Here is a 13,252-nt window from a genome sequence, read left to right on the forward strand (position 1 = left end):
CTCCCTTCCAAGGGAGCTAGGTAACGACACACACTTTTACATCATCAACAGTCTTTCCACCTTGTTGCTCCCCTACTCAACCAAAGCAGCATACATGTTCAATGTTGTCTATGAGCAAATTACCTCACTTCAAGGACTGTTATTTTACTTTTATGTAATGAATGTGATTTAAGCGGTATCAAGGATTAGATGATGACTAAAAAGGTCCATATTAAAGACACTGTAAACATCAGGTTCATAACAAAAGCATTTATTGGTTTCACCATGGCCAAGTAAATAACTATCCTGATGTATTTAAAAGTAAACATGCATATAATACCAGTCAAAACTTTGGACACACCTACTCATTCGAGGGTTTTTATTTATTCTTACTATTTTCTATATTGTGGAATAATAGTGAAGACATCCAAACTATGAAATAACACATATGGAATCATGTAGTAACCAAAAAAGTGTTAAACAAATCTAAATATATTTTATATTCTTCAAAGTAGCCACCCTTTGCCTTGATGCCAGCTTTGCACACTCTTGGCATTCTCTCAACCAGCTTCATGAGGTAGCCACCTGGAATGGCTACCTCACCCGTACGACTACCGCCCCGTAGCACTCACTTCCGTCATCATGAAGTGCTTTGAGAGACTAGTCAAGGACCCTATCACCTCCACCCTACCTGACACCCTAGACCCACTCCAATTTGCTTACCGCCCAAATAGGTCCACAGACGATGCAATCTCAACCACACTGCACACTGCCCTAACCCATTTGGACAAGAGGAATACCTATGTGAGAATGCTGTTCATCGACTACAGCTCGGCATTCAACACCATAGTACCCTCCAAGCTCGTCATCAAGCTCGAGACCCTGGGTCTCGACCCCGCCCTGTGCAACTGGGTACTGGACTTCCTGACGGGCCGCCCCCAGGTGGTGAGGGTAGGTAACAACATCTCCACCCCGCTGATCCTCAAAACTGGGGCCCCACAAGGGTGCGTTCTGAGCCCTCTCCTGTACTCCCTGTTCACCCACGACTGAGTGGCCACGCACGCCTCCAACTCAATCATCAAGTTTGCGGACGACACAACAGTGGTAGGCTTGATTACCAACAACAACGAGACGGCCTACAGGGAGGAGGTGAGGGCCCTCGGAGTGTGGTGTCAGGAAAATAACCTCACACTCAACGTCAACAAAACTAAGGAGATGATTGTGGACTTCAGGAAACAGCATAGGGAACACCCCCCCCATCCACATCGATGGAACAGTAGTGGAGAGGGTAGCAAGTTTAAATTCCTCGGCGTACACATCACAGACAAACTGAATTGGTCCACCCACACAGACAGCATCGTGAAGAAGGCGCAGCAGCGCCTCTTCAACCTCAGGAGGCTGAAGAAATTCGGTTTGTCACCAAAAGCACTCACAAACTTCTACAGATGCACAATAGAGAGAATCCTGTCAGGCTGTATCACCACCTGGTACGGCAACTGCTCCACCCACAACCGCAAGGCTCTCCAGAGGGTAGTGAGGTCTGCACAACGCATCACCGGGGGCAAACTACCTGCCCTCCAGGACACCTACACCACCCGATGTCACAGGAAGGTCATAAAGATCATCAAGGACAACAACCACCCACTGCCTGTTCACCCCGCTATCATCCAGAAGGAGAGGTTAGTACAGGTGCATCAAAGCTGGGACCCGAGAGACTGAAAAACAGCTTCTATCTCAAGGCCATCAGACTGTTAAACAGCCACCACTAACATTGAGTGGCTGCTGCCAACACACTGACTCAACTCCAGCCACTTTAATAATGGGAATTAATGTAAAATATATCACTAGCCACTTTAAACAATGCTACTTAATATAATGTTTACATACCCTACATTATTCATCTCATATGTCTACGTATATACTGTACTCTATACCATCTACTGCATCTTTATGTAATACATGTATCACTAGCCACTTTAAACTATGCCACTTTGTTTACATACTCATCTCATATGTATATACTGTACTCGATACCATCTACTGCATCTTGCCTATGCCGCTCTGTACCATCACTCATTCATATACCTTTATGTACATATTCTTTATCCCTTTACACTTGTGTGTATAAGGTAGTAGCTTTGGAATTGTTAGTTAGATTACTCGTTGGTTATTACTGCATTGTCGGAACTAGAAGCACAAGCATTTCGCTACACTCGTATTAACATCTGCTAACCATGTGTATGTGACAAATAAAATTTGATTTGATTTGAATTAGCAGGTGTGCCTTGTTAAAAGTTCATTTGCGGAATTTATTTTCTTTTTAATGCGTTTGAGACAATCAGTTGTGTTTTGACAAAGTAGGGGTGGTATACAGAAGATATCCCTATTTGGTAAAAGACCAAGTCCATATTATGGCAAGAACAGCTCAAATAAGCAAAGAAAAATTACAGTCCATCATCAATATAAGACATGAAGGTCAGTCAATCCGGAAAATTTGAAGAACTTTGAATGTTTCTTCAAGTGCAGTCGCAAACACCATCATGCGCTATGATGAAACTGGCTCTCTTGAGGACCGCCACAGGAAAGGAAGACCCAGAGTTACCTCTGCTGCAGAGAACAAGTTCAGTAGAGTTAACTGCACCTTAGACTGCAGCCCAAATAAATGCTTCACAGAGTTCAAGTAACAGACACATCTTAACATCAACTGTTCAGAGGAGACTGTGAATCAGGTGCTCATGGTTGAATTACTGCAAAGAAACCACTACGAAAGGACATTACTGAGAAGAAGAGACTTGCTTGGTCCAGGAAACACGAGCAATGGACATTAGACTGGTGGAAATCTGTCCTTTGGTCTGATGAGTCCAAATTTGAGATTTTTGGTTCCAAACGCTGTGTCGTTGTGAGACGCAGAGTAGGTGAACGGATGATCTTTGCATATGTGGTTCCCACCATGAAGCATGGAGGAGGAGGTGTGATGGTGTGGTGGTGCTTTACTGGTGTCTCTGATTTATTGAGAATTCAAGGCACACTTAACCAGCATGGATACCACAGCATTCTGCAGCGATACGCCATCCCATCTGGTTTGCACTTAGTGGGACTATCATTTGCTTTTCAACAGGACAACGACCCAAAACACACCTCCAGGCTGTGTAAGGGCTATTTGACCAAGAAGGAGAGTGATGAAGTGCTGAATCAGATGACCTGGCCTCCACAATCACCTGACCTCAACCCAATTGAGATGCTTTAGGATAATTTGGAACACAGAGTGAAGAAAAAGCAGCCAACAAGTGCTCAGCATATGTGGGAACTCCTTCAAGACTGTTGGAAAAGCATTCCTCATGAAGCAGGTTGAGAGAATGCCAAAAGTGTGCAAAGCTGTCATCAAGCTACATTAAAGAATCTCATATATAAAATACATTTAGTTTTGTTTAACACTTTTTTGTTTACTACATTATTCCATATGTGATATTTCATAGTTTTTATATCTTCACTGTTATTCTACAATGTAGAAAATAGTCCAAATGAAGAAAAACCCTTATGAGTAGGTGTATTCAAACTGCTGATTTGTACTGTATATTGGATCTTAATTTGACCAGTATTGTCGCAGCAAGTAGAGTAGAGTAGAGTAAACAGGCACACTTTTATTCCGTACAACAATAGGCACAAAAAATGTGCCCCAAAACACGGAACATAAAATATAAAAGTATTGCATGTGAACATACACCGTTAACAATGAACAATTACACACAAAGACATGATGGGGAACAGAGGACTAAATACATGTAGATTGATTGGGGAATGAAAACCAGGTGTGTATGGAACAAGACAAAACAAATGGACATATGAAAAATGGAGCGGCGATGGCTAGAAAGCCGGTGACGTCGATCGCCGAACGCCACCCGAACAAGGAGAGGATCTGACTTAGCCGGAAGTCGTGACAAAAATAATCCTGCAGCAACAGGATTTGAAATTTTTGTCCATAATGTTGCTTGATCAGTGGTTAGGCTATTAGCTGTCTAAAATGAGGCTACATGAAAAGTGTAATACTGTTAATATAACCGTGTGTTAGTGCAGGTTTTCAGTGAATTAAATCATAAGCTGATCTGCATTTTCTCAGCAGGAAAATTTGCAGCAACAAAGTGTGATCAAATTAAGATCCTGCGCCTGTAGTATACCCAGTCAGTCAGTTGTCATCAAAAAATGTTGTTCTCTTTGTTCTCCTCTCTTGCAGTTTTTAGTGAAGATCTACGTTCCAGCTTATATTTTGTCAATGCATCTTTGCAAGAGGTAGTGTTTGCCAGCACCACAGGGACCCTGGTGCCCTGTCCCGCTGCAGGGGTGCCCCCCGCCTCGCTGCGCTGGTATCTGGCCACCGAAGAGGAGATCTACGATGTGCCCGGGATCCGCCACGTGCACCCCAATGGCACCCTCCAGATCTTTAACTTCCTCCCCTCCAGCTTTAGTAAGCTAATCCATGACAATACCTACTATTGCACAGCTGAAAATCCTTCAGGAAAAATAAGAAGTCAAGATGTCCACATTAAGGCCGGTAAGTGCTTCTTTTAAATAGTAACTGTTGTTTTCATTCCTTAATTTCTGCTTGTACAGTATGTATTTAATTTCCTTTTGCCAAATGCCATCCATCTTACTATCCTCAGTATTTCGGGAACCCTACACCGTTCGGGTGGAGGACCAGAAAGCCATGAGAGGCAATGTAGCGGTCTTCAAGTGCATTATCCCTGCCTCCGTGGAGGCTTACGTCACTGTCGTATCGTGGGAGAAAGACACAGTCTCACTATCCTCAGGTAAGACAATATTCTTATATCTTGGTCAGCATTTTGTTCAATTCCTTGCTTGGACTCTTCAAATCAGCTATTGGATTACAAGTTCAGAAGAGGGATTCTTAGGTGTAGCTAACAAAACAAGATTTGTTTACACAGATAGTGCTATGGATCCAAAGGTTTCTACATGTGAAGCCTTCCCTGGTTTGCTCTTTGTACTTGGGCCACTGTTGTGTCTCTCTGTGACTTACCTGCTTGTGGTCTCAGTCAGCCATTACTGGAGCTCCATGGAATCCTGTCCTCCAACAGTAATAGCAAGGCTGATGTCTGTCTGTCATTTTGACCCACCCCCAACCCCCTCGATTGGAATCATTCATTGCACAGGTTGATATTGTACATTAAACATTCAATTGATGCCTACCCTCTGGGAAATTTTGCTTTATATGGTGCATTTAGAAAAACTATAGACAAGCACGCACCTAAAGCCATTTGACAGAGGGCGAATTGTGGGACATGTTTTAGTAACATTTTAAATGTGTCTGCTCAAGCACGAAGATCCCTTCTGTGATCCATGTCTGTGTGCACTGGTTGCTAGTCGAGGCATCACTGTTTCTGCTGCTGTAAGGAGATATTATATGATCTATAATGACTGCACATGAGTTTTGCAGATTCAGACGAGTGAAAAAGATGCAGCCTCCGTGAAACCTAGAAGTTATCACTTTTTACTGTGTCACATTCATAGCCTTGAAAAGTAGAGTAGCATGGGAAGTGGAATTTTGACTTCTCTTGTTTAAATTATGTACTTAACTATATAACATAGGGCAGATAGCTAGTGTTTAAAAAAAAAGTCCATTTAGGTCATGCAGTATTATTGTATTCCTATGGAAGCTTTATTTTAATTTTTTCAACTTTTACAACTTTTACAACAGCCAGGGTATTGTAAAGGTGAATAATGTGTTTTATCATTACCCAGTTCTTAGGAGTGCTTTTACATGTATTACAAACAATCTAGATGGGATTGTCGCTGTTTATTCCACACGAGGCCTGTCAGAAGCATCATCAGCATGGTCAGAATCAGTGCTCTTTCCCTGCTAAATATTTTATGATGTCCTGATGCATGAGCAAAGGCACCTTACACTGTTATGGAGAGGGTGTGTTTACGGCATGTGCAGGGGTTACAATGGGCATTATAGGTGTGTGTTTTATTTCTTTACCAGGGGTTTGATCCCAGATTGTGTGTGTGTATATGTTTGTATATATGTTAGCGTAAGGTTATCAACCAGGCCTGGAAACAAAGCAGATTGACCCAACCTATTCTTCTCTGAGGGTTGCCAGCCCTGCACTTTACATTTTTAATGAAAGAAGACTTGGTCTCGGTTGACACAAAGTAAAGCTATCCAACTGCTGTGCTAAATGATTCATCTAAGGTTTTTGACTGGTAATATATGTATTTTATGGATTAATGTTTCATAAAATCCATTTAAAGTAGACACCTTAGCATGAAGTGTTATCCTATATATCTTAAAAATCATGTACAAGCGACTGGTTTGCATTGCGTCTCGTCTGAAGCCTTTGAATTTCCAGTGATTCATATCAGGGGAAAAGATATGTATAATTACAGACTAGGGCTGGTTTTAATTAATCAACTGTGATTGAAAAGTTAATTACAATATGAATGACCTCTTAAAATAAGGACTGCTTAGTAGTCATTTGAAGTGGCCCTGTTTTCAGTCTGAATGAGCACCGCAACTCACAAGCCCTAATGTTGCCACTAACTTACCATTAACCTGTCATGCATTTTAAAATGTACCTCACTGTGCAGCTTTTCAAATTCACGGCAGCCGCTCGGCTCCCCTCTGCTTTTGATAAACAATTGACAGAGCTAATAGGGAGATGAAAGAGAAAAGGAGTGCAGCGCGGCTGCCTTTTATATGGGACACCTAATGCATCTCCAGCTTTTATATGGGACGCCTAATGCATCTCCAGCTGTTTTATGTGTGTGTATCAAGTGGTGGGGTTGTTGAATATGGGATGGGCTGGATGGCACATCTTTTTGTCTTCCGCATCTGCTTTGCCTTTGTCTCTCAACTTTCACATGTGATCCAATTTAATGAGGGGGCCTTGATGGGAGAAAGGCTGATCAAAACTAGCTCTCTAAGGGATGCATACAACATGTGGGCATACAGGTTTGTATTCCAGTCCTATGGTTATACAATAACTTATTCTTCCTCTCTTCTCTCTCACTCTTACTCTTTGTTTTGCTGGATGAAGTAGAGGTGGGGTTTGCTGCACAGTGAACCTGTCTCATTCAGAGCACGTCTCTGCATGGCCCTGCATTGGTCCTCTGGGTTTCAGTCTTCTCCAATGATGCTACACTCTGCACCTACTAGGAAACTTGTATTCATCCATGTGAGGTGGGACTTTGTCTTGAGCGAATGGCGTACTGTGTATACAGTATCTTACATATGTAGTTTGCTGGCGTTCGCAAACAGTTGCACATATTTAAATGTTCATTTAAGTGTCAGGATGTTTCCATAGTGCTGCTGCATCAGACCTTTTTGCACCAAGTTTGTAGCCTGGTAGATCACATTGCCCCAGACAGACAGACCAACAGACAGGTACAAGGCCTGTGTATGAGCATGACGGCCAGTGTCTGTCTACTGTTGCTGGAGATAGTGCTTTCTCATTAGAACAAACACACGTGCCTTTCATCTTTTCAAGCTGAAGATTAAGCTGGAGATGGTGCAAGGAAAGCTTTTCTCAAGCATTAAGGCACAGGCTTACTGCAATGCTGGAGGGGAAGGATGACTGTAAGCCTCTCCCTCCTCCTCTCTCCTCTCTCCTCTCTTTCTCCTTTTCCTTCTCTCTCCTCTTTTTCTCCCTCTCCTCTCTTTTCCCCTCTCCTTCTCGCTCCTCTCTCTTTCTCTCTCTCATTCTCTCTCCTCTCTTTCTCTATCTCCTCTCTCCCCTCTTTTTCCCTCTCTTCTCTTCTCTCTTTTTCACCCTCTCCTTCTCTCTTCTGTCTTCCTCCCTCTCCTTCTCTCTCCTCTCTCCTCCTCTCTCTCCTTCTCATCACCTCTTTCCCTTCCTCACTTATAAGGAATGTTGTTGAAAGGCATTTGTTATTACATGTATTGGTGAATGCATTGTATACTGAGCAGCTTTCCTATTTCTTAGTGTTGGTACAATACCATAATGGTATTAAATGCAGTCATACAGTATGTACTGTATAATCTTCTGGATTTGACCTTCTATAAGGGTCATAGTGGCCAGAGAAAAGGGCCTTACGATTCTACTGATGCAGTCATAAAGTCTCTATCCTGGATGATCAGTGAGTCTTCTTCCCGTTCATCATTTACTGGCCTTGACTGCCAGCCTGCCATCCTCCATTGCGTAACACTTGGCAGAAGGCCCAAGTCAATTTCCTGCTGGCTGCAAAACACTGTTTTCTATTTGGTTTATGCAAATGTACCATCTAATGTTCTGAGCATTACCAGAGCCCCTGGAAACATTTTTCAGTCACATTTATGTGGGCTGCTTCACAACTGTGTACTTTACACTAACTGTTTAAATGCCACTGCAATCTCTCCTCCTGCTCTTGATGCCACTCACCCTCATTCAAGGTACTTGAGTAGTGCTAATCAAAGCTTATCAAGGAGTTTGCCTGCTAATAACATCAGTGTCTTAACCAGACAATCTCCATAATGTCTGGGATGCCCTTACAGGAGCTAGAGTAGGGAAGGAAGGAAGCTATCATCACACAGCAGGGATTTATCTAGTCAGCTTCATGACGCCTCCCCATTTTTCACTGGGATTGACAGAGGGCACCTACAGGCAGGCAGAGACAGGACAGTTAAATTACCCCGGAACCAACCCAAAGTCAGGCCAACCTTGAAAAGAGGGCAGAAAGAACCTCTTACTGTTTCTGTTGGTGTGCCGAGGGGGAAGAAGACAATGGAGAGGTGAGTGGGCGAGGCTGAAGCTTTCCTTGGTAAACATAGGCGGCCACACTGCATTGCATGGGCCGCATTGTTATCTCTCTCTCTCTCTCTTTCTCAGAAAGAGGGAGAGCATGATCTCTATCTAACCACAGAACGATTACGAGGCATCCCTGGGCTAGTGGGTGTGTGTGTGTGTGTGTGTGTGTGTGTGTGTGTGTGTGTGTGTGTGTGTGTGCCTGCGTGTGCTATTCCTCCCACCCTGCAGTAAAGCCTTATGAAACAACACAGCACATCATTTTACTCCTGCTCCACCCAGAGCAGCAGCAACTGAAATGCTGACCCTCATCTTTCACTAGATCCCAGTTCATAGTCTACTCATGCACAGCTGCTAGAAAGCTGGGGAGATGGGGTATTGGGAGTGTGTGCACGACTGTGAGTGTGTGCGTGTGTGGAGAAGGATACAATCCAGAACTATCGATACTTGTGTGCATTAATCACGCAGCTGCCAGAGAGAATTATGGGAACATGAGCTGAAGGATGCATTTGTGCATTTGCAGCATGAATGCTGTTTGAAGGGGAGTTTGTGGAATTGGGGTGAGGGGAGAATGGACCCTTTTCTATGTGAGTAGGGTGTGCAGAGGAGATGGTCTGGGGTGGGTTGTTGATCTAAATGTACATCAACACAGTGATATTTTTGTTATATGGCCATATGAACTCTTGAGAACTGCACTGCTGGGTTTTCATTTCATGTTAAAAACATATTGTTCACACAACTCAGCCCTCAATATGAACCATAGAAGATATTTTGTTCTTCTATTTTATTCATATGTGAAGATGGCATGTTGGAGTAAACGAGTAACCAATGGTCTTTGCTATTGATGTATGATGTTTGAAGTCCTCAGCTTTTCTGTGATGTGGGACAGAGGGAGGGAGGCAGTGTTGGGGTCAATTCAAATTGAAATCGGTCAATTCATAAATTAAACTACATTTCCAATTCAATAATTGAGAAAATGGCAACTATTTTCATGACTTCTGAATAAACTGGACAGGATAAGCTATTCATTTCAGTTGTTCAATTTTTTAAATAGAAAATTCAGATCACTTCCTGAATTCAATGACTTCAATTTGAAGTGACACCAACCATGGAGGGAGGGATAGAATTGTTTGTCTATTTTTACATTGTACAACATGAGTAAAACATCAATTGTATGAGGTGTACTCATCTCTTTTAGTAGGGATGTACAGTATAAATTAAGTAGTTAGAGTATTACTGCAGTATTACAATAGTATAGCAATGTTCTATTGGAGAGGCCGAGCACCAGATTTCCTGCTGATACAGTGCCTGCCTGTCACCCAGCCTAGCAGAGCTATAGAAAACAACAACTGTTGATCACAGTTTGAGCTCTGAGCAGGCGTTCTTACATCACAGTTAGAGCTCTGAGCAGGCCTTCTTACATCACAGTCAAAGCTCTGAGCAGGCGTTCTTACATCACAGTTAGAGCTCTGAGCAGGCGTTCTTACATCACAGTCAAATCTCTGAGCAGGTGTTCTTACATCACAGTCAAAGCTCTGAGCAGGCGTTCTTACATCACAGTTAGAGCTCTGAGCAGGCGTTCTTACATCACAGTCAAAGCTCTGGGCAGGCGTTCTTACATCACAGTCAAAGCTCTGAGCAGGCGTTCTTACATCACAGTCAAAGCTCTGAGCAGGCGTTCTTACATCACAGTTAGAGCTCTGAGCAGGCGTTCTTACATCACAGTCAAAGCTCTGAGCAGGCGTTCTTACATCACAGTCGAAGCTCTGAGCAGGCGTTCTTACATCACAGTCAAAGCTCTGAGCAAGCGTTCTTACATCACAGTTAGAGCTCTGAGCAGGCGTTCTTACATCACAGTTAGAGCTCTGAGCAGGCGTTCTTACATCACAGTCAAAGCTCTGAGCAAGCGTTCTTACATCACAGTTAGAGCTCTGAGCAGGCGTTCTTACATCACAGTTAGAGCTCTGAGCAGGCGTTCTTACATCACAGTCAAAGCTCGGAGCAGGCATTCTTACATCACAGTCAAAGCTCTGAGCAGGCGTTCTTACATCACAGTTAGAGCTCTGAGCAGGCGTTCTTACATCACAGTCAAAGCTCTGAGCAGGCGTTCTTACATCACAGTTAGAGCTCCTAGCAGCCGTTCTTACATCACAGTTTACTGATAAATAAGAGCAATATGGCAGCCATTAGGCCGCTTAGGATGAAAATGATTAGGTGGGGATCTGTGGAGCGATGGGTACTAAGTATGGTTTAATCTTTAATAAGCAGTGATGGGTTTATGGTATTTTGCATTTTGGTATCAGTCGTCGGAACTGGAATGGGCCTTTCCAGTGCTTATGGATTACACTGCTGTACTATTGGACTGGACCCAGGCCAGCCTACATCATGGCAGCTGGCCAAGAAACAGATTAGTAATAAGCACGGCGTGAGATAATTACGGGCAGCCCAACCAATTAATTTCTGTTTATAAACCACTCCTAGATTTGAGGTTGTGTTTACCCATGGTGCAGTGGGGCAGGCATCCCCTGGTCAGGGTGTATTGGTGGCAGGTGGCGAGGGTTGTGGTTGGCGCCTCTCATATGGTCTGGAACACAGGATAAACACAGAGAACAGAGGTCAATTGATATTCAATCAACCTCCCAGAATGCAACAGTGTCTGATCCCATCTTAAAAGCCTTGAAAAATGCACTTAAAGAAACTAAAGCACCCACTGACTGACCAATGAGATTTTATTTTCTCTCCTTCATCCTTTCAATTTAAGATGAATGCATCTTCCTCTCAGGGTGGTCAATCTAGAAAAATACAGTAAATCGCATTTAGTCCATTAAACTTTCACACGAAAGCCGTGAGCCATTCTGCCCATACTTGGGGCATTAACGCTGATTGGAAACAGTTAAGACATTGAAGACACTGAAGTAAACTAATCAAGTGGAGTGAAACTGCTTCTTGTGTGACAAAGAACTAATCTCAGACATCAAATATCATTGCAGTTTTGGTGTTGTTGGTGGATATCATATTTGTATTCAAACAAAGCTGAGCTTGAATCATGCAAATTAAAAAAATATTTGATACAAATCTGTTATTAGTGTTAATATACAGTGTGTCTACAGTGTACCAGTGCTCCTCACCACTGCTCCCTGACAGTATTATCATTTTAAGGTGACCTTCCATCTCTGTTTCGATGGATGAAACATCAACCTTCATTGGCCCCTTTTCTACAGCCCTATATGGCCAATTCCTTCTTCTTCTTCTTCCCCTTCTCCCTTCTTCCTTAACACTAACCCTAGGAACATGGACAAAGAGCACCAGTGGCATGTCTTTGACCACTCCTTCCCCCTTCAGCCTACACTACAGTATGTCTCCCTTGAATGTGAGTATCAGACCTGCGGTGTGTGGTGGGTTTGTGGATATTGCTATCTATCCATCCAGGACGGACGGACCGTCAGACAGTTTCTCATCAGGAGAGAATAGCAATTAGTGTTAGCATGGTGATATGGTTTAGGGTGTTGGGTGTTGGGTAGCATGGTAGGGTCTAGGGGTTGTTCTAGGATAGGTCATTTGAGTGCTTTTGGTGGCAGCAGGGTGGAGGTGTGGCTCTCTCCTGGCTGTCACTAAGATGATTATGGTCTAGAAAAGGGGTGGCCTGGATAGCTAACTGGGTGTGCAGGATTTTGTTCCAGCCATGTACTAATGTAACAAACCTGATTCAGCTTACCTGAAATAACAAAAGTGAGGATCGTAAAGTAGGGATGCGATTTATTTTGAGATGCACAGCCTTGGGCTTGGTAGGTGCACTCTTGACATTTTCCATTTTGTGCATACCGCAGTGAAAGGGAAAGCAATTATCTGTCCCTGTCTTCCTTTGGTATTATGGAGCCTTTCATAGTGTTGTTGACTGTGACGTCACAAGGTGGCGGCTGTGGAGACTGACCTTTTGACAGACGCAGCCTGCAATCTTCACATCCGTGTAGGAGTTCAGCCAGCCAATCAGAGCTGCTCCTGCTGCTGCACATTCTTATCACCTGCATACAGCTGCTGCTGCCCCTGTGATGGAGCAAGGAGGACAGGGAGGGAGCGAGGGAAGGAGGGAGGGAGGGAAGAAGCAAGAGTGAGAGGGAGAGATGTTTCTGCGGTCCAAGAGGATGATTTCCGCTGCATGTACCAGGACATATCCATGTATTTTAAAGCACTACGTTCACATTTCATTTTCAGGGTTTGATATTGCTGTTGTGCTTAAACATATTTGAAGAAGAGTTTTTTTTAATGCTGTTTGAAAAATGTTCAGTGCCTCAATCATTGCAATTAAGTATAATGTTAGAAAAAATGTTAAATAGGGTTTTAGAGCAAAAGCTTTGTAGCCTTAGTGAAATGAAATAAAGAAAAAAAGCTCAATCTGAATTGATTTTCCTGTTAAGTTCTGCTGTACTTGTTACCATGGCAACCTGGTCATGTTCTCCTGGCCTCCTAGGGCAAGTGTAATTGTTGTCTGTTTCCCAAAGCCAAATTCTCCAGCTCTC

The 13,252-nt window shown here is 43.2% G+C and overlaps 1 protein-coding gene across 1 annotated transcript in view; it reads left to right on the forward strand.

Annotated features, from left to right (window-relative positions):
* Positions 1–13,252, forward strand: part of LOC112265581 (Down syndrome cell adhesion molecule homolog) — a 132,961-nt gene that overhangs the window by 16,519 nt on the left and 103,190 nt on the right. The window contains exons 2-3 of the mRNA XM_024443002.2: positions 4,211–4,528; positions 4,638–4,784. Coding sequence (XP_024298770.1) covers positions 4,211–4,528; positions 4,638–4,784 — 465 coding nt within the window. The remainder of the gene's footprint in view (positions 1–4,210; positions 4,529–4,637; positions 4,785–13,252) is intronic.

This window comes from Oncorhynchus tshawytscha, linkage group LG13 (genome assembly GCF_018296145.1).
Source record: "Oncorhynchus tshawytscha isolate Ot180627B linkage group LG13, Otsh_v2.0, whole genome shotgun sequence".
NCBI lineage: Eukaryota > Metazoa > Chordata > Actinopteri > Salmoniformes > Salmonidae > Oncorhynchus > Oncorhynchus tshawytscha.